Source organism: Gasterosteus aculeatus, chromosome 8 (genome assembly GCF_964276395.1).
Source record: "Gasterosteus aculeatus chromosome 8, fGasAcu3.hap1.1, whole genome shotgun sequence".
Lineage (NCBI taxonomy): Eukaryota > Metazoa > Chordata > Actinopteri > Perciformes > Gasterosteidae > Gasterosteus > Gasterosteus aculeatus.
The window spans coordinates 14141667-14164184 of record NC_135695.1 but is presented as its reverse complement, the minus strand read 5'-3'; the positions used below and the strand labels follow the sequence as shown (position 1 = coordinate 14164184).

Genomic DNA, 22518 nt, shown 5'->3' with positions numbered 1-22518 from the left:
GGTCATATGCTAGGCAGCAGCCATGTTGAACACATGTACAGGGAACTTAGGTCCGGATTGGCGTATGGCGCTCAGAAGGAAGGGGGAGTGGATGACGACATATTGGGAGTCGGGGTGAGATGGTATCGAGGGGGAGCCGCGGTGGTTGGGATGTGGGACGGATTTGGATCACAAACCCAGAGGGCAGCAGAGCTGACAGACTTTATAGATGCAGCGGGCCTGGGGGAGCGGTCATGTGCACCATCTGATGGTTCACGGCTCTTATGGTGGCGGGGAAAGATTCACTGAGCTGGAATTTGAACATGTAAGCGACAGCCGTGTTAGGCCTGCTGTGGCCTTCACACACCAAAAAGTGGACAAAGCCGAACGACTGGAGAAAAATAGGGGGGGTTGTGAACCTTCAGCAGCACTGTGTTTTGCGATGTTGTGAGTTCAATAAATGGGATTTAGGTGAATGTAAGTTATTTGGGTACTTTTCAATGAAAGTAGAATTTGAGTACAACGCAGACTCTCTGCTTTAGGCTGGAAGAATATGTTTCTGCCAATTTCCAAAACCAGTGTGTGCATGTGTAACTTGCACGCATCGCTGTTTGGCATTTGTGCGCGAAGTCCATCCTGGCATCCGACAGAGGGGCCTTGTGGGACGGCAGGCCTCTGACACCCACAGTCAAGAGCAAGCGAGGGGGGCAAATGTGTCTGGGCCTGCTCACGGCACAGACACAGTGCTGGTGTCTGAAGTCAGCCGAGCAGGACAAGGGAGAGAGAGAGAGGGAGAGAGAGAGAGAGAGGGAGAGACACATGCATTCACACACACACACAGACACACAGGCAGAGAGAGATTTTGCACTCGCAGAGCAAGATGGGTGGTAGATCTAGGGGGCAGGAGTTTGTATATCTGCGGTATTAAGGTTACAGTGGTTGTGTGTACAGTATGTCCTGGTATGCCTACTTCTCTAACTGAAGCCCCTGATATACTCCCAAGAACAAGGACAGCTGCCGACACGTAGTAATTCTGATAAGTGCTGGAGTCCTCTTGGAGTACGTGTTCCATACACGAATATTTGTTGTCCAGTTGGTGTCAAAGGTACATGTGCCCGCACATGTTCACACCCTCTGGACGCTAGCAAACACTCATGTACTTGCAGATGGGAAAAGTATAGTTTTGAATTTATGGGGGATTGTCCATCGGCGTGTTAATCTCTGTAATTATAAAGAACTGATGTTTACTGTAATCCTTTTAATTAAAACCTTTCTTTTAAAGATTTCGGACCATTTTCACACCCCAATACCACCTAAGTTCTTTAAACCCAAACAGACTTTACATTTATTTTGCGATGGAAAAGAACGGCATGTTAAGGTTCAATAGCGTATGTGCATGCACGTACTATTGGTGTTTCACTGTACTCAGTTCACTCAGACAGGGATGTTCCCCCTCTTTGGTCCTTACTGAACAATATTAACGACTTTCAAAAAACTGAGGAAATGTTTGGCATGATATTAATCGCCAGCAGAGTTGAAGTTTCATAGGCGCTGTCTGCACCGGATGTCCATAAAGTGCAGCTGAAATTACCACATGTCAAAAAATCCAGATTATAAAGTGAGTTAAGACTCGCTCTGCTTTCCACCCACGTCCTGTGAGCCCGATCCAGAGGTCATAAGGCGGGGGGGGGGGGGCTTTTTCCCCAAGGCTAGTCTTGTTCCATCTCAACAATAGTAGTTCTAACACAATCAAGCTCCAGGGGTTATCCTTTTCCAGTGGTGAAAAGAAATACACAGAAAGAGGATGTGTATATTTAGAGGGATTGACTGTGCAACTTTTCACGGCTCATTGACACATAACCATCGGCAGAAAAAGACCTGGTCAAAAGCACAGTGGGAGAGCTGGTTGGAGGTGTTCGCTTGGCTTCTTATTGTCAACATGTTCAGCCTCGAGATCAGGGCAGTTGGACTCTTTGTATGTGGAACCGGGCGCAGTTATGAGAGACTGCCTGGAGCTTTATGCCACACAGAACAATCCGGGATATTCAAAGGAACGCAGGGTGGTGTACGGTAGTGGACTTCGGGGCCTCCCCCACCTTTAGCAAAACATAGTTAAAATAAAGTGAAAGCTATTAAAAACATAGGGAAAAACTTAACATATAGTGAAGAATGCCTTCTTGAATAAGACTGTTTTCAGGCCAGTTTTTAAAAGAGTCCAGCGACTGTGCTGGCCTCAGGTGGTCGGGCAGACTTTTCCATTTGCGTGGCGCTGCCGAGCAAAAGGCCCAGTCGCCCATTGGTGCGGAGCTCAGAGTTGCTGCGAGCGAGCTGCTTGCAGATCGGAGGGTGCGGGTGGGGCTTTGGGGAGTAAGTAGTTCTTGCAGATAGAGAGCTCAAACTTTGTAGTCAGTCGGTAATGAAACAGGGAGCCAGTGTAGTGAGTTTAGGGTTAGGTGTTTTAGTTGAGTTTACCGTGGTGGGACCTTTCTAGGCGCATGCTTTATAGTGCGTGCCTGGTGCGTGTTCCCTTCAAGAGCAACACAGCATTTGCACTTTTTTTTTTTTTACAAATAGTAAGTCTCTGCTTGATGATAGCAACAGCTTCAAGGGAAAAGCTGAGTTCACATATATTGTGTTGTCCTAAATGTCCATTGTAAATAACCATAATACATGTCTGAGGAGATAAGTGTTATTTTAGTTGGTGGGGGGGTTGTGCAGTTTCCCGTTCCACAGTGTTGCAGATGGCCATTATTCTATCTTCTGCCCAATTTCTACGTCCTTGTCAAAAACACCTCGTGCACTTCATCCACACTTCAAAAGACACGCAGTCAAGAGGAGGGGTCCCCGCTGCTATTAAATATTTCTAGCTTTTGTTTTGTCTGTAGTAGTTCGCTATTCGCTCATCAACAGTACACCAAATTCATCCTGAACATTCTAAACTCTCGTCTCTCCTGCACAGCTCACATATGGTGAATCCAACACATTTCAGTGGCAATGGCACCAATCACACGTGACCTTTTGTCAGGATATTTACATAATCCCCATGGTTCCACGCCGCAGCCTCCTGGAGGCAATGCCAGCTGTGAGGAACATTTACTTAACCTCAGCTTGAGTGGGAATGGAGCTTCGGTGTCACGGCGACTTCATGTTTAGGTGAGTGCAATATTTAGAGGTGAAGGGAAGTTGAAACGCCTTAGTGGCTATTATTACATTTCACGACAGCAATCTAGCAAATGTGGAGGTGCCGCTTCTGAGGGTTTTTTTCTCACTTAGATGGTCTTAACACCTGTCCATTTGGTAGAGTGGTAGATGACCATGCGTGTGTGACAGAAACACAACATCTTGTGTGTTTATAGCAGCAGACGGACGAGGAGGGAGGCCACCCTGTGGGTTTGCCATCAGCTTCAGTCAGTTCACAGAGCGGATGTTCCACCGTTGAAAGAAAATCTGTTCCCCAGCAGTTTCTTTGTTTTGATAGGAAGATGCAATCAAATGCAACTGGTTTAGTTTATTCATTTAGGTTCTTTTTCACACAGGATTTTTCATTATATCTCCATAATATCCATGACTCCTTTAATATTGTAAGCCTGCGTTACTGAAACATCTGTGGATGCAAAATGAAATTCATATCATCATGCAATTTTAAATGTTAGAAATATTTTGTATTCACATACTTAGTTGACCTGGGGTTTTTTAGCTGTGATTTTAACAAGGATTTGACAACCAGGGCTGTGAAAGACTAATTGCAATGAGCCAGATGAAAGCGCCCAGACAATATAGGCTGACCCCCTCCTTCTGTACCAAGTCAGGCCATAAACAGCTTCCCTTTCCCTTCTGACCCCCAACTCTCTCACTCACACACACACACGCACTGAACCCACAAGAATGGGGACAGTTGCTTATTGCCACACACACACACACACACACACACATTATCTCCCCCCAATGCACATGCACATAAGCCCCTACAAAAGCTTCACCCAATCGCATACACACACACACTAATACACACACGTTTGTTAATGTCGGAGCCCACATCCATGCACTTTCCTGCTAATGAATCAATCAGCTGGTTCCATTCATTTCATTGCTGTCAGTCTCCATCGATCAGCCCCCTTTCTCCCCGTCCCAACAGAGCAGCAGGGGAGCTCAGAGATTGAGAGGAGAAGAAGGGGCTTGAAAGATCCTGGCAGTTCAAAGACCCCTCACTTCTCATCCGCTTTGGTTCCCCAGAAATATTGCGTTTTGATGGTGTGTAGCAGTGTGCATGTATGTGTGTGAAATGAAAGAGAGGGAAGGGATTAAAAAAAGATCAAGAAGGCGAGACGTCTGTCTTCACCGAGAGTTTATACGTGGCATCTGACCTTCATTTTACCTTTTGCAAGACTACTGTGTTAGCGCTGCGGATTCCAACATCACCGGAAGGACGGAGGTGGCAGATTTCAATCAGTTGCTTGTTTGCTTCGAGGGAAGTCCCTTTTTGGCCATGATGCATAAACTGCCCCACCCAGCTCTGGCGTCTGAGCCTCTAGCTTGGCAAGGTGAGCAATGTCTATAGTGGGTCCAACTCTCACCATGCACCACTCCTCCACCGACAGAGTCAAAGTCAGAAAGGTTATCAGCTTTCAAAGCTCCACGAAAGTTGGAGCTGTGTGTGTGTGTGTGGGTATGTGTGAGAGAGAGACCATGCAGAGTGAGAGAAAGGCAGACAAGAGAGGCGGTTTTAATTTTCAAAAACCACTTGGTTCTGTTTATTGTCCGGCCAGCTCATTTGAAAATGTGTTGACGTAAGCAAAAATGCCGAGAACAGAAGTTGCAGGGGGGCACTGAGTAGGTAGGAGCTGGGCGAGGAGGAGGAAAGCCTGTGAGGAGTGGAGGAGCAGAGCAGCAGCAGATTGTGAGATGCAGCTCAGCAAAGAAACTGTAATCTTCTGCTTTGGACACTTGCCACCAACCAAGCCTTCACTTTCACATCATGCAGCTTTCTCCATCCTGGATTGGTCCTGGAAAGAGAGACGTGTTGCTTTTGCCAGTTCTTTTCAGTATCCTTCTTTCTCTGTATCTTGCTCACGCATAATACAATCACATTTGTTCCAGATGAAAAGTGTAGGCTTTAATGCAGTCTGGAAGCAATCTGCCAGCCTTTCGTTAATGAATCTGACAAGCAAGCCAGTGCAGATCAATTGAAACCTTGTATGACCATTTCAAGATGCAATCTCAGATTGTGTCAACGGCTCAGTAAATGACAGATGTAACAAATTAATTAGAGTTGAAGAAAAGGCCGTGTGAGCGACTGAGTAAACACTCATCTAATATGTACTGTGATTGCAAATTTACCAACAGCCAAACATTGTGGTTTTATTACCTGCTCACGGTTAAGTGCCTTAGAAATACAAAGCGTTGTAAAACACGTTTATTAACAAGAACAAAGCATGGTTTACATTAAGAGTGACAAATTTCCCTCTGATTTACACAGTCATTGATTTATATGGACCGCCAGTGTTTATTGCCATTTGATTAGAAAGCATCTAAGGTTTTATAACTGCATGTTGGTTTATCAGGCACCACCAACTTCAAGGGCTTTCTCATGTATTGTGTCAGCCAGACAGCTCGGCGCTCTTCCCTTCGAAAGAAGAAGAACTGAAAGTTTCAAGACCTTCTATCAAAAAGGTTGTAATTAAGCAAAAACCCTCTACAGACAAAGCCTCCTTTTGTATTCTATTTACCTTCCCTTTCCTCACCTCCTGTCACTCTCTTTGGTCTTGCTCACAGTCCAGACTCTCTTTTCCGTCTTTCTTCAACCGCCATCCTAGTCCTTTGTTTTTTCATGCCATGCTTCTTGTCCATCGGTCTGCCCTCTGTCCCTCTTAAGTTACCTCTTCTGTGACCAAAGGTCGCGGCCGTTACTGTTAGTCTTAATTGTAGTATTACTTTCCTTCCTTCCTGTTATCTCACGCCCTTCTGATATCAAACCCCCAACAGTGACAGTAAGCAGCTAGGAGACAGACGCTATTTACTTTCTTGTTGTTTACTACGTGATAAGGTCTTGACTGTCAAGAGGACTTCCTCTATTGTGTATGGAGTGAGGAAAGTCTGCAGTTGAAAGGCATTGCAAATACATGTCATCTCCCCTCGTTCCAATGACTGAAAATGTTTCCTGACATGACGTGTCTGACACGCGCTTTTCTTTCAACATGTCGCCTTTGGCTTTTTCCACAAAACGTTCTTGCTTGCCTGTCAGCTTGGACAATAAAAAAGATTAGTGCAGACGGAATGGATACAACACAGGAGAGACAGAAGTAACTCAGCGGGCTGTAACGCAATATGTTGCTTTGGTGGGTAACAAGAGGGTGTCTAAGTGGAAGTCACATGAGGTGTCTGGGTTTTAAATACCTCAGCCAAACAGCTTAAAGTGTGAAAACAATCGGCAGAGACATGAAAGTGGGAGCGAGAACACGCACAAGGGTCAGATAACCCTTGGGCAGATGGGGATGGTCAACTGAGCAGGGAAGAAAGGTTGTGGGGGGGGGGGGGGGTTGTGATGTTTATGCCACGAGTGTGAGGAAAGCGATACAAAAGCAATACCCCGTGCTCCACTTTTGGCCTCTGTAAATCCCCAGAGATGCAGCAGCTAAAGCGGTGGTGATGATTAGAGATTCAATTTGGCCTGCCATCAATCAATGCCACCAAGATCGACAGGATCGCTGCCGATAGCCCGCGCTTGCAACCAGATTGGGCCTGTGCCTCTCGGGATTTACGCCTTTTTTTCACGCTTTGTTAATTAAGCGACCAAGCTGCCCCTGCACTTACTTATTTATGAATGTTGGCTTCGACCGGAATGAAGACCACTGGGTTTCTCCCTAATTAGTCTCCCACTAATGGCCCTGATTCCAGACAATCCATACAATCCCAATCCAGACTACCGGACCCTTTTCTCTCAATGCACAGACGGAACCATATGACCTTGACGTTACACAACCCATGTTGTCTGGTATCGTGTGTCTTTGGCACTGGGTGAAGTGCCCCACAGGGGATAATGAGGCATCACTTAAAAAAAATCAATTTCATCTCCGTCTGTCTAAGTAATGTCTCACCTGTTCATTAACCCAAGAGTAGAACTACCCAGATGTGTTGAGTCTGGACTGTCATTAAGCAGGAAAGGGACACAAAAGGAGGCTTCATGTTGGTGAAATATTAACGCTTTGCCTTAGCAGCTTTGGCTTTCCAGTTCAACTCTGCAATAATTTATTGATGTGTATCTTCTGTTAAGCACAGATGTTGAAAGGAAAACAAAATCCCAGATACATACTGTTGACTTCATAACACCTTACATTACATTTACATTACATTACATGTCATTTAGCGGACGCTTTTATCCAAAGCGACGTACAATAAGTGCATTCAACCATAGGGTACAAACTCAGGAGAACAAGAAACAAGAAAGTGCAATTTCCTCAAATAAGCCAATTTACAATTTGCTATAGATGAGTGACATCTTCTTGAATAAAGTATGTGAGGAGCATGACATCATTACTAAAACCCTAACTTATAATTACTGTAACTACCAATCAGTCCTGCAAACACCCTGCCCAAAAGCCTTTTTCCTTTCCTTTCAATGAAGTCACTGTTCAGGGTCAGTTGGCCCATTTGCTGTGGCCTTGTGTGGTGCGGTTTGAATCCCATAAACACCGGTCCTGACTCAGTCAGATTTACTGGCTAGCGGCCCCGAGGGATTTATTTTGTATTCTACCCACTCTGACCGGTTCAGGGTCAAGACGATGACTAATCAGGTCAGTGCTGATCCACACCCTGCTGTTGGAGTATTACCAACCCCACCAAGCTAACTTGGACCACCAGGAGGTCTGGCGTGTGTTGTTGCGTGTGTGTGTCCAAGGTAAATGGAACGCACAGCTTCATCAAATGGTTTGTGCATCTCATTTCCTGTGTCCCCGGTCAGAGAGAAAGACAAACTTGCACCTCGTTGTTCTGTATTCTCTTCAGATTGCATCGCCACAGGCCACAACAGAAGTGAACCCAGCTGAACACTTGTACTAATGGGTGAGCTTAGGCATAAACATAGGAGTTGTTATTTTTTAACTAGCTAAGTTAGCCAGAGGCTGGATTTTAAGGATCACAATGAGGCAGGTGGGTATGTGGGAAAAGTTTTGTATTGCCTGTCTTTTCAGCCAAGGGCTCATGTATACACTGAATATTGATCGTCTATATAACCCAACCTTGACCAATGGCCCCTGCACACGTGTGAACAAAATCCCTGTCCTTTTGATCTACTTACCATATTCCCCGTCTGATCACATTTTAACTATATTTTTTATATCTCCCCACACACAGACGGAGACGAGCGTAAACACACACACACAAACACACACACACACACAGAGCTGCTGGTGTCTACCAGGATGAATGTGACACCTCCATTATACTTTTGTAGTCTTTTTGAAATTCCCAGATGACCTTCTGTATCCCTACAAACACACACACACACACACATCCAATCAAGTTTTGAAGAAAATGTTTATGTTTGTGCATATGAATATGCTTGTGTATCAGTAAATAAATCAATGCGCGCCTCGCACTTTTGAGGCTTGAGCTGCTGTGTGTGTGTGTGTGTGTGTGTGTGTACGTGTACATGTAGGTAGTGGTTGTGTGGGGGTTATTGGTGACACCTCGCTGCTTCCTAACTGACAGCTTTAGTTACACATCAATGAAGGGTGAATAATACATTATCTGGGGTAGCCCACATCCCCCCTATATATCCCAAGAGGAATACTGAGGAATGGAGTGATAAGAAATGAAAAATATACAATTTTTAATATGTATATATATATACTGTGTCGATAGATGGTGAACCAAATATATATATATATATATATATATATATATTGACCCTGATCTCCCAGGTTTTCCCTAATCTCAGTTGTTATCCACATCATTCCAGGGAACCGTGAAACTTCAACCTACATCACTTCCTGTTTAGATAGTGTCCCTCTCCCCCTCCCTCGCCCTGATTGACGACTAGCCTGTCGCTTAGATATATGCCGCTGTTTAGGTGCTTTAAGGCCAACAGGACACCGTCCAATGAAACAGGAGGCATTGAGCCGGTGTGAGTTTAAAGGACTTACTGGAGTATGCTTGGATCCTTGAGCATGGCTCGGTGATGCAAGTGGTTCTGTAATCATGATGCGATTATTTAGACATCCATCTTACAAGGACGAGCACAGGATGAGTTTCCGTTTGTCTGGTAAAGAAAGAAAGAAGCCTCCGATTGGCTGAATTGTTTCTGTACAAGTCTATTTGCATGTATGTTTGTCCATATGTGGGTGCGTTACTAACTGCTGGATAATTTATTCTTTCTTTCTCTGGTGTTGCTGTCTCGAGTCCTCTGTGTGTCATGCCAATGCGCAGAGGACTTTAGGTAATTGCAGTGGGCCTCTGAAAGCCAACTGCCATATGGACTCTAGAAGACTTAAGTGTCTATGCGTCCATCCGTCAATTTCTTTTAATTGCCCAGAGCCCAGAAAATGTGCAGTGCCTATCTATGGAGTGGTTTCTCTATAAGTTAAATACATTAATAAGTAATATGTTTTGGGACCCCCAACAATCCCTGGCCATGATATTGACCACATAATACAGAGCTGGGCTGAGAGTGGTGTAGATGCTACCGGCTCTGGGGGGGCTGCTACTCTCCTTGTCTATTTGAAATATTCTTCACACAATTTCTTTTTTTTATATAATAGGGTGTACAATTAAAATGTGTCCCTCAATGCTATTACCGAATATGGACAGCCACTTACGTGACGCGTATTTTCGGGTTAGATTCTTTTTTTAATGGGACGGCAATTATGCCAATGCTGTAAATAAATATTGTTATAGTTTATTAAGTAAATACAGCAACTATCTTTCACTTTCTCCTCAGTTCTATTTTGTTGCCTTCACATTGCATCATACTTCTAGAGTCACATGACAGTGCAGCTGATGTCAAAATGCTCCACCTCCTGTTTTCCGGTTCTTAGGCCATCTTGCAATCTAGAATCCGATGCTTTCTGCACAATAGTGCTATTCTCACAAAAGCCCATTAAAATGGATGACTTAAAAATGCACTTAGGTATTCGCTCATGCAGATACAGGCATTGGCATGACCACATTTAAGGGTTTTTATTGATGGTCCTGTCTATGCATGGGTCCCGGCTGGTTCACAACTGTGATGCTTTTAGCTGCTGAAGAGTCAAAGTCCATTTGCACAGAGGTCTAACAAGTCAAGTTATTGAAGCCGCCAAGTGCGAGAATAATTAACTCATAGGCAATTAGGAATGTGGGGCCAACAAGGATCTTGTTGGCGAGGAGGGACGAGCGCGAGAGAAACACACACACACACACAAAGATACACAGATGAGTGTGAGAAAGACAGCTTTAAGTCCAACACGGATTAACGTGATTTATCTCACCCAGACATTTTTTGGGGTGTGGCTTTGCTAAAAAAAAATTGACATAAAAATTGATTAGCTCAACTTTGCAAATCTTCCTTTAAGTTAACGATGCAACATAACAAAAAAAACCAAAACATTTTATCTGTCTTCAGCTGCTGCAGAATTGAAATAAATCTTTGGTCCTTGAAATAAATCTATAAACCATTTTCAGCAATCACTCCGCAGCTGTTTTTCATCATAGACCATTAACCCGTTGCCCACAGTGCGTCGAATGAAAAAGCGATTGGACTATATCATTCAAGAGAACAATGCCACCGTTTTGGAGGCAGTGAAACACACTAGATAGGTAGAAAGAATGCAGAGAATACTGGGAGTGGTTGGCAGATGTATAAAGAGAGACTCCGTCATGAAGGTGAAGATAAAGGAGAAACAAAAGAAAGCGGAAGGACCAAAGGATTAGTGAGTGAAAAAAGAAAGAAATATAACAACCTGCCCAGTTTACCTTGCCAGTGTTTTGCATACTGTAAACAGCATCTGGTATGTGAGTGCATCTAGGCCTTTGTTCCTGTTTCGGTTTGTATTTGTAATGTGGCACGCTACACTAGGACTATAATTGTTTTACATAAAACGCCACTCCCACCCTTCTTTGTATGTGAGGGTACAGGGAACGAGATATCCGTGCTATTATGTGATCTTATAGCAGAGAACGTGTGCGTGCGACACCGTCTCAGTCACACAGGCCCGCGGAGCCCTGACCTGGCGGGTTGCATTCCTGTCTTTAACTGCCCTAACCTCCCTTTTGTTCTCTGTGTCTTTGACCTAAGAGGCTAAAGATTGGGCAAGCAGGTAAACTGTGACAAGCTGATGTGAGAAGCATCGGCCTGCCCGCAGGGTTTGCTCGCCACCTGGTCCTCCTTATCCTCCTTTATCCTTTCTTTTGAAAAGAAAAGACAGGGGAGTGGGGGTGCGGCGAGGTGTGATGGTGGTTGGGTTGAGTTTAATTACTCATCAGCTTAAATTCCCCATATGCCATTTCTCTCGCTTTTCTTGTCTTTCTCACAGGTAAATTAGGTTATACCTGCGAAATTAACACGAATGGCCGTGATAATTAACTTGATAATTACCCTGCAACATCTTCATAAATCAGAAGTTGCTTCAATGAGCCTTTTTTAGTCCAGCCGAGCCAATACCAAGAGGGTAGTCCCCAGCTCCTATTTTTGATGAGAAGCAGAAAAAAAACGGGCAAACCTCAAAGACTTTTAGTCCCTACCACCGCGGTATTTTTTTTAAAACAGTTTTCAAGTAATTAGAAGCCACCGGCACGCTGAAAATGTGGACCGCATCGGAGCTTTTCCCCTCGCCGCGGACGCGCAGGCAGCTGTTCCGGGTGCAACAGGAAGTAGCCAACTTTAATTCAATTCAACGTGATCATTACACGCTGCACTGGGAAGTGATCCGATATGTTGGTAGAATCAGTGCATGTGGAGGGATGGCATTAAGAGGAACAATGGCAGAGGGAGAGGGAGGGCATGCATTTGTTAGAGAGACTCACTGGCTATTGAATACAGAATGGCAAAGCTGGGTGCTAAGCCCTTTACTTGTGGTGCTCAGCCATTCAAAAAGCCACAGCTTTTACACAATGCCCGGCTCCAGCTCTTTCTAGGCTACACCCCCAGTAAACAAACAGGATTTGTGTGTGCGTGTGTGAGAGAGAGAGAGAGAGAGAGAGAGAGAGAGAGAGAGAGTCTTAATAACATGTCTCCTTTTCCAATTGGAGGTGTGTTGCCGTTCTTATCGCTTAATTATGTATTATGCATAATGTGTATGCGTTAGAATTATGAAAGTTTACAGTATGGGTTCGTGTTCCCATGTGATTGAGTTCTGAGTCAGCCATTGCTGACATACAGAATTGCTTGAAACCTACTATTAACAATTGTGGGGTAACAACTCACACACAACCCAACTGCACAGGCAGCACAATAGCCCACCTCTATTGAACAAAAGCACGTGTTTGTTTGCGTATATTTGAGCCTGTTGATGCTTTTAGTGCCTCTGAGACGCTCAGATAATCGCTAGCTTCCACCCCAAAAAGCAAATACTCATTTGTTCGCACAGGTGGTTGTGTGACTCCAGGCAAGCACCATTCTCTACCCCGGCATGTTCCACTGAAATTCACACACGACTCCTCAAGGACGAGTTGCTGCTATCGCGTGTTCATACGTTCGGTCTAGCAATCTGTGTGGTTATCTTCTACACAGTCTGTTGCCAGGGCGCTCGAGCGGTTCTGAATGGACGCCCCGGTTGGCACAGGGGCAGCGGAAAGGAGAGGAGACGACAGGAGAGAGGAGAAGAGGACTAGAGAGGACAGCAGAGAAAAGGACAGCAGTGAAGTAGGCGATGGCTCCCCGGGCTGCCATAAGGCAATGAGCAAAAACAGTTCCCATCAGGCTGCACGCTAAACAGCAAGACACTTCAGCGAGACACACACACACACGGGGCATTGTAGACGTCTGCGCACACACACATTCACACGCAGACAAACACTCTCTGAAGGCCGCTGCATGTCAGCATGCCAAAAAAACAGTGGCACTGAAAGAAGCACAAGGGCTGTGGGGAATACAAGAGAACATGTAGCAGCTCTCCAGCCTCATCTACACCCCCCCCCCCCTTTTGTTTCCTCGCTGGCCCTCTAGCCTTTCATTCCCATCCCTTTCCCTGCTTTGCTCCCTCCCTCTCTCTTTGATTTTCTCTCCTTATCTTTTGCACTACAGTAGGTCTGCCTCTTCCCCCCCCCCCCCTTTTTTCCCCACAACTCCTTGTCTTTCCCTTTTGCTCTCATCCTCTTTTTGCTTTTGCGGAAATCTAGGGAGGGTTACACGTAGTCTCCTATAAATGAGTGTTCACGGGCCGCCTTTTTTTTCCCACAAGAAACCACACCCAAAGCTGTGAATCTCACTCGCTTTCTGTGTCTTGCCTCTCCCTTGCTTATCTCAACAAATAAACACCCATGAAACAGACATTTCCTTTGTTCTTTGGCTGTGTTAAGCTGCTGAGTAATGCATTGAAAATGGCTGTTGGCAGATATCCTAGTTTGGTTTTCAAAGAGTTTGATCCACATTCATTGTTTTTTGGATCTGATATGGCTTTTTTTTTTTACTGCTCCAGTTACAACCTTTGAGCAAATACAAGTTCATTTCTTTTCTCTGGGGAATTCAGCGGCCTCATAATGGGCACACACTGACCTTGGCGATCAAACCCGCGATGTGTTTGTTCCAGCGTGACCTTTCTGCCAACAAAGCCACTCTCCTTAGAGGTCTTTGCTTTTGGGTTGATAAAATCCCAAAGTACAGTATAACGTCGACTTGTTGGCTGGCAAAGCCACTACTTGGTGTGTTACAATGTGACTTTGGGGTCAGCGACCCCTCCCACTCACCTGACAGAATGTTAGGTGACAAATCCCTTAAAGGGACACAGGTTCCAGGTAGATTTCACACCCTCAGCCCAACACGACACTTGCATGCTGCCTTCTTTGAATATTGACAGATTTGGTCACACCGCTGGAGGTCTGCGTCTCACACCTGCATGTTTTCCTTTCATTCATTTAATTTTCTCTTAATGAGGAATTCAAATTGAAAAGAGACTGTTGAGAATGAATGAAGATTATTTCAAAACCAATTAAATCTCCCTACCCCCCTTCTCTCATTTGACCTTCGAGGCACTTCATATTTATTGGCCTCCGCGCCACCTCACATGATTCGTATCAGGGTCGCTTGTTGCTTCGCGCCGTTTGCTCATTAGCCGTATGCAGCGAGGAGTCACCGGAGCAGTCTGCGGGTTCGGCCAGACAAAGAGGCCCATCAAAGAATATCGCCACCGCTTTATCTCATTGAGTAAATTACTCAACCGCCCTCCTTTTATGTCTCTCTCTTTGTAGATAAAAATATAATGAGGCAATTGTTGAACATCAGCAACACGCTTTAAGTAAATGCCAGACTACGTAGAACACGAGATGGATTGATGAAAAACAAATGTATCCGTTTCAAACGATGTCTAAGGACATATTCTGTCACGCTAGCAGCCGGTGTCGTTGCTGAGCGCTGGTGTTTTTTACAGTTATACACTTGGTTAAAAGCCAAGTGCTGGTGCCACTGACGTTAGGAGACATGTTGCCTGTTTGTTATCTGGCTATGTGTCTCAAAAGTCTTTTTTATAGAAGTTTGAAAAGTGCATTGCGGCGTGTTCGTCTGTGATTTCCTTCTTTGACTTTCATCTAGCGTGCCAGGCGGCTAAATCAATCAGACCTGGCGGAGGTTACACTTAGACTATTTTAGTCGTTTTTAAAAACAAATTGTATTCCAGGTATTTCAGTGCGCCCCAGGGAGCGCGAGGGAGGTTAGACGGAATCAAATCAACAGCCGCGGTGACACGCACGCGGCATGCACAGGCATTTATTCTGTCTCGCTTGCTTCCTTCCACTCTGACTAATACGGCCAGGCAAATACTCACGGAACATGACTAGGAGATTCATATTTCCATATGCAGATCCCTGAGGCTGGCTCGCTGGCTTGTTTGCATTTTTAAGATTCAGTTGACAGAGTCGTTTGCCAGGAAATCAGATCATGGCATTTTACGTCTGTGCAGAACAAGTCACACACTACGCTAGGATCCAACAATCCAATTCATCACTGGCGTGTTAGGATTTAACAGTATTTACTGTCAGCTGAATTTAATCGATGTTGAATTTAATGAAGAGGGGAAAAAGTGAAGTCTGAATTATGAAATGTTTAAAAAAAAAAAAAGAGAGAAAATGTTTTCCAAGGGTTGTGACTGAAAATTCACTTCATTTATAGTAAAAGATGAGGCAATCGTTTCCATGTTCGGTGATGTAAACATCCTGCATCCCTACAGAAACCAGGTTCTGCGCCCATTGGTGGTGTTTAAACACAGGCAGACGTGGTTCCCGTAAGGTAATCATTTCAAAAATGAGTAAACACGACTCAATATGACGGAGCATGGGACATACTTATAAAATCAATCCAACAATGAAGTCATCCTCTAGTCTAATTTTATCTAGGAACTTTAGGAAAAAAAAACATCACGCACGCTAACTAAAAGGTTGCAAGTTCAAAGGGAGCAAAAGTACAGTCAGCTATAAGTTAAACTGCATGTCTCAGGCAACCTGCTTTGCTGAGGAAACATGGGTTTTAAAGCAAACAAAAGCAGAAAAATGTGCTGATTAGATTGACGTACACAAAAAGGAGCAAAGATGGCACTCCGAAGAAAACGCCCACGCTCACACTATCGAGGGTTCCCCTTGAACCTTTCCAAAATTGGATATTTTAAAGGTATTCTGAAGTGCTTGTGTCAGAGGAAGCAGCCAGTAAAACAAGTGCTGAAGGCTTCCCCACACTGCTAATGTGTGTGTATGTGTTAGTTTGTCAGTACTGTTGAGGAAGGGCCTTTGACTTATTCAATAGCAACTGAACACAGAGCCATTGAATGAACCCACCGGACAATGCAGACAGCTGTGAATTCCGGGTCTCGGACAGGGTGAGGGGCTGCGTGGTTAACTAGCAAGTTGGGGAATAGAAGGGAGAGAATGTGCACATTCACAGACGCACATATGCACGCACAAAAGGAAGTTTGCAAGCTGGAGTATGTGAGACAGGCATTTTTGTTAATTTAAGTAAGTTTCCTATATTCAAAGTCAAAGAAAAGCTTGAATTCCTAAGCGGCAAACATTAGAGCAACTCACCCTGTTGTTATCACGGGTAAAATCATCCTTGACAACGCAAGAAACATGGCACTTGCGTGAGTTTTCAACCTTCTTACAATTACCCACACGTCGATGACTCAAACAGGCGCACGCACATTCACTCATACTCATCCGGGCATGACACCGGCTTGCAGACATACAGTCGTTGAAACACACACACGTTGACACACATTCCCGAACCTCCACATGAAGGCACACCTGGTTTTGCAGACAGCTGCCCTTGGGGCTACCTGTTCATCAGATCCTCCGCGCTTGGTAATTACGAGAGTCAGTGAGAGAACGGGATAGGGAGGGGGGGAGGGGGGTAAGGAAAACAAAATAGGTGGTAAAGACAAAGAGGCCCAGTCCATCAACAGTACAGGAACTAGACTAGACTTTGAGAGCCCTTGAAAATGCAACACACTCCTTGGTTTGCAGCGAACACACCCACAGTCACACACACACACACACACACACACACACACGCGTGCGCGCTCACACGCATATGTAATTCCAAGAAGCCGCTGCGCTAGCTCACGATGTCTTCCTCACTGTGATCAAAGCTGTTTTCCATTTCGACTTCCACCATAAAGCCCCTCACAGAAAAATGACATTGTTGCGTTTGTTTTTGTTTACATATCACAGGTCCCAGAATTATCCAGTAAAAGCCGCTTGTCGGAAATTCCCTCTGCAGACCTGATGCGCCAAAGCAGAAAACCCAAATAGTATAAGGTCCCAAGCTATCGTTTGACAGGGGGCAAATAATTGAGGGGCGGGGCCCCAGACACAAACGCACAGGGCGAAGAGGTGAGTTCATTAGGCCTCCCCATGGGGGTAGATGATAGAGGTACACTGAGGGAGATAGGAACAAGTCTTGAGTTAAAAATAATAAACAAGGAGGGTGACATAGGAAGGGGGGAAATAGAAATTATGTCATGAACAGTGTAACACTGTTAGCAGACATGACAAACCTATCGTGTGACAAGCATTGTTGTATGACTGAGCATTTGTGTGTGTGTGTGTGTGTGTGTGTGTGTGTGTGTGTGTGTGTGTGTGTGTGTGTGTGTACGTGTGTGTGTGTACGTGTGTGTGTGTGTGCTGATTGAAAAGAGGGGCGGGGGCTCGTCATGCGAGGCAAGTCCGTTCAGGAATTCCACAGAGGAATCACCTCCTTGGCCTGTCTATGTCGCAGCAACCAATTACCGTGACTGTGTGTGTGTGTGGTTGCTGAAGGGGAGGTCTCGCCATAAAATGGAAGGGACTCCTAATCATTGCACTCTGGCCCCGCACAAAGGCATAAAGGGCTGTTTTGGACCATTTGAATTTGAATAGCAGCTCTCCTCCTGCTCTCTTTTTTTCTCCCCCTGTGTCTCTCTTCCTTTTTCTCTACTCCACGTTGGCTCACAAAAGCGGGGCCAACAAAGATAGCACAAAAAGCAATCAGGCTAATAGCGTTAATAAGTTGAGCGTGGGGTCCTCGCTCTCAATGTTGACACATTTCACTGTTTCTCTGGCTAAACAGAGGCTCAAGTGTTTGGCAACCAGACAACATAGTATTTTAATGGAGTGGCTACCCCATGCCAGGTTGCCATGTGCTTGGTCTGTTTGACTGTCGGAGAGTACAACAAAAGCATCTCGGAGGAGAGGTGGGGAGCAGATAATTAACTAGTGGAGTAGCCTAAGGGAAGGATTTTAGAGGAAGGAGTCATCGGGGAGGTTATTTTTATTTTTTTTCACTACTTTTTTCTGGCTGTAAAACAAAGTCTTGCTGGTATTATGTTTCGTTAATACAGCCGTTAAAGCTGGAATAAGAAAAGAAGAACATTTTGTTATGTTAACAGGAAGCAATTAAGTCATCGTTTTGGACATATCCGCTAGGCTGTCGAGGTCATATCTTTGTTTTGGCTCAGTCATCGCTCAGTTGTCGTCTGACGAGGTCACGCTAACAAAAAAAACGAGCGCGCTGAAAAGCTGAAAAGTAGTCGCGGCAAGATCCAAGCTAAATCCTCACCTGTCTACTCCTCGCTACTCGGGCCCCGTGAAACGACTACACATTCCTCTCGCTCAATAATACCCTTTCTTCCCCTTTTTCTCTATGGGACCTTTTTTTTTCTTTAAGAAGTCTGCTTGTTTGAACAAAGGCATATTTTTAAAGGCTTGTAACTGTGGGTGCTGTGTAGGTGTGCGTGTGCGTGTGTGTGTGTGTGCATGTTGGATGCGGCCATAGGGACAAATGCTTCAGTGCCCTCCCCTGTTATTAGGCCTGCCCTGTCATTACGGGATTAGAGTGTAGGGTTTGGCTTTGCGTGTGTGGATGCATGTGTGCGTGAACGCATGTATTTGCCTGCATATGATTTCCCCCGAGCCTGTGTGTGTGTATTCCTGCAATTTTTCTCACACAATCAGAGCAATACATAAAACGGAAAAATCGTACCCCCCCCGCGCCCCCGGGTTTGTTATGCTAATCCCTTTTGTAATTGACCTCAATCATAAATACCACTTCGCTAAAGCCACCCCCAGGTTTTCTCAAACAGTGACTGTCTAATTGAATAGTCCTTGCAACCGGTAGGTGGTTGAAACTCCCCCCACCCCCCCGCCCCACAAGTCACATCCATCACAGCACAGCTTGAAAACACACGCACAGATATAGAGTTTGACAAGAAAAAGAGGAAGGGGCAGGAAGAGGAAAATAAATGAAAACAGGTTGAACCTAGCGTTTTCAAGTGTGTGTGTGTGTGTGTGTGTGTGGGGGGGTTAAGTAGTCAGAAAAAGTGGAGTTTCAAAAAGGGGGGGTAGATGAAGCGAAACGGGTGGGGAATTAGTTCTACCGTTCCATGATGAGAGATTGAAACTGAATAAGAGAAAAGTCAGTGCGTGCAAGGACGGAGGATTACACATCTGCACGCTTCACTCTTTCTGAGTTATTACGCCCGTAAATTTGGATGTTTGTTTGCCTGATTCACTTTCCCCTACAATCATCCCCTCTCTCATTTCTACTTTTCCAGGATTTGAAAGGGAGATCTGAAACATATCGGGCTAACAGACAAACGAGAGCACCTCCTGTGTACAAGGCAGGATCTTTTAGTCATACAATGGCTGTTTCTCCCCCAACTCGTCCTTCTGGTTTTCTTCCTATTATTTTTTCTATTTTTCTTCTTACTCTTTCTCGGCCGAGCCTATTAGGCAAACAGCCAGTATGGTTTTAGACGCTTTCAGAGGTTAAAAAAAATACCTTTCACTCTTTAATCTTTCTTTGGCTCCCTCTCATCCTTTATAATCCATACAGCACGGGCTTTGTCGTTTTGGCAAACAGAAACGTTTGCTCTGAGCAAAGACATATCGCTCTTTATTATCTGATTTCTTTTCTTTTCTCTATAGTGTGCGTGTGTGAGTTGATTTCTGTGAATCTGCAGGTTTCTGAATTTACTCGACGGTCATGAATATTCCGGTGCACGTCTGCCACCTGATGTGCTCACACACACATAAACATAGTGCTCGGAGACAAATGAGCATAGCAGCCACCAACCTGCACACCAACGTGCACGCACAAACACACACACTCACACACACACACACACACAATGACAAAGAGGCCTGGTGAGGTCGTGGTCATTCAGTGCTTTTGCTTTGGCCCATTGACTCCGGATTGGTGCTCCACTTTGGGCACAATACAGAGCTGTAATGCACAAATACACACAATTACACCACCGCATAGACACACACGTACGCACTTTCATAGCCACACACACGCACAGACATGGTCAGGCTAAACAATGCAGACGCTTCGAGAAGAGAAGCGTAACTGCTGCACACGCACTCCCAAACGATCCACTGTCCGCACCGCTGCACCTCGGTGTGCTCCTGTTTATTTTTTTCCATACATCTTTTTCTTCTCTCGGCCTCTCGTTATTTCTCTCTTGTCTCTGTCTCCCCCTTTACCTCCCCTCTTTGACTCCGCCTGCGTTTCGCCGCGTTGCCTTTTACAGCAAGGTCGGCTCTAATGACAAGCCAATGCGGCACACAGACGAGCCAGTCATAATAATAAACACCAGGCGTCGGAGGTGTATCATTTCCACCACAGCAGCTTACCTACCTGCATGGCTGTCGGTAAAAAGGTCTCAAATCACACGCTGTCATGCTATGAGTCAGCGGAAGTCCTGCAGCTGACATGCACGGACACAGTCTGTGAGATGAAAACACTAGCGAGCCTTTATTCCTGCATGTGTCAAACGTGACTCAATGCATATCTGTTAACAGCAGAGGGCTGCACAGAGAAGCAGAATGAATTAATTAATTCGAAAGCATCTCCCTTATCAGCACGGAGAGAAAATTGAAGACTGACAGGCGAGAAAAGGGGAAACGATTACTTGGTAGTGAGCTGGATACAATCCTGCACAACTATGTGTATGTGCTATTCGCTCCATGAGCCACTCCCGGAGAGACACCTCTTGATGTGGGTTTACTCTTTCATTTTACTCCCCAGTCCTTTTTCCTGTCAGCGACGAAGCGAAAAACGAGTTGACTGACTTCTTCAGCTACAACTGAGGCTAGAACATTGGAAACACCCCGTGGTTCAAGATCACTATCTGGCAGCGCCGTTTCATCATCTTTTACTGTCTTGTAGAACAGCACAGCGGTGGAGATAATAACGGTGGCTGCACACTGCGCCTTGAGCACCAGGTACTAAAAACGCTCTACCTTTGTTGTGTTCCTGGTGCTTGCACAAAGCCTTCGTATTTACCAGTAGGAACAAGAGGGTGAAAAGGGGAGAGGGGACAAGGGATTTGCTGGAGAGAATCCTATCCGCCATTTTGTATTGCGTTTTGTGTGTATGGTGAGTATGAAGGGTGTGTGTGTGTGTGTGTGTGTGTCATTCTATGTGTGAGACAGGCGCTAAAATAAGGTAAACATTGAGTGCTGGATTGTTTCAACCTTTGTTTCCGCTCAAAAGCTCCTCTTTTGTGACACCAAACTTTATAGCCCAGTTCTTCACTGAAGCCGTCTGTTTGGTTGTATACCTTGGAGAGTTTTACAACGTGTTACTTTCTGTGTGTTTGTGTGTGTGTGTGTTGTGCTGCCCTGTGGGAAGCGGAACCGTTTCTCAGCGAGACCCGCTGTTGTTTCCTTTCCCAAGTATGAAAGCAAACGTCTAAATGAAACTAATTAACCAGGAGGATCTAAAGAGCTGCAGTAAAATGCCACACAATACCTCACAGATCACCCACCTAGATCCCTCTGCCCAACCTTCTCACTGTCTGGTCGTCTTCCCGTCACACACACACACACAAACAGTGCTTCTTTGTTTAATTGAATGTAATATCACTCTGAGCCCGACGCTTTTCTGTTGTTTATTAATGTACCGAGCTATGTGAGAAAAAAGTCAAAGCCTCTTATCTCTTCCGCCGCTCATTCGACCACTTTTATGGCAAAACTATTGAAACTCCTATTGATGTTCCCTCTCACCATGTTCCTCTTTGCCTGACCTGGTTGTTTTTCTGCTGCTTCTGTTCACAGAGACGCTGATGGACACAAAGTGGGCCACGACAGAATTAGCCTGGACTGCACACCCTGAGACCGGGGTAAGTTCAGTGTGCAGTGTGTGTTTGCATGCCTGCGTGTGTGTGTGTGTGTGTGTGTGTGTGTGTGTGTGTGTGTGTGTGTGTGTGAGTACGACTGATTTATTAATGGGAAAAAAAACAATGTTGGAAGATAAGAGAGAATTGGCAGGACAACATAACTGCTGTTTCAGATTTATATTTTGAAATATTTATTTGCAGGTACAGACAGTAACAAATACGTTTTTGGATGCAGCAGGATGTAGTTTTTAGCAGCAAAAAAAGATTCACTGCAAATCAATTCCACTGCCCCGCCCAGCCACATGCCACATATGTTCTCTCCCCTTCTCTCATGTGCACGGGTTAATGTGAAAGAAATTCTAGTTTCCTCATGAACTAACCTTTTACAGACCCAAATATTTCTTGCCGTTGACCCGTTCCACGGCCCGGCATTCAAATCTACCGCACACAATGTGCCAGCGACAGCCCCATCTTGCTTTCCCATGTGGTCTCCACAATGGCCTAAAGAGGAGTCTTGACCTCTCCTTAGCTATACTTCAAAGACCCCAAGCGCTCCTCCTCTTGTCTTTGTGTGGCCCTCTGACTCGGCCCTCGCGTTTTAAAAGGTGGGCCCCCATTTTTATATACTTTTTTTTTGCCCTGCAATTGCAGCAACATTCCGTCGCCAGCTGTTGGATGTCGCCCACCCTTTCTTATTTTACCCTTTACTTCCAAGTTACTAAGCGCTAATGAAGCCAGACACACTAACCCCCCCCCAACCGCA

General features: G+C 45.2%; 1 protein-coding gene across 7 annotated transcripts in view; it reads left to right on the top strand.

The window, feature by feature from the left end:
* The window catches only part of ephb3b (eph receptor B3b), a 53142-nt gene that overhangs the window by 5762 nt on the left and 24862 nt on the right, over positions 1-22518 (top strand). For all 7 annotated transcript variants that reach the window (XM_040184137.2, XM_040184135.2, XM_078108288.1 and 4 more), the window contains exon 2: positions 21694-21758. In XM_040184137.2, coding sequence (XP_040040071.1) covers positions 21694-21758 — 65 coding nt within the window. The remainder of the gene's footprint in view (positions 1-21693; positions 21759-22518) is intronic.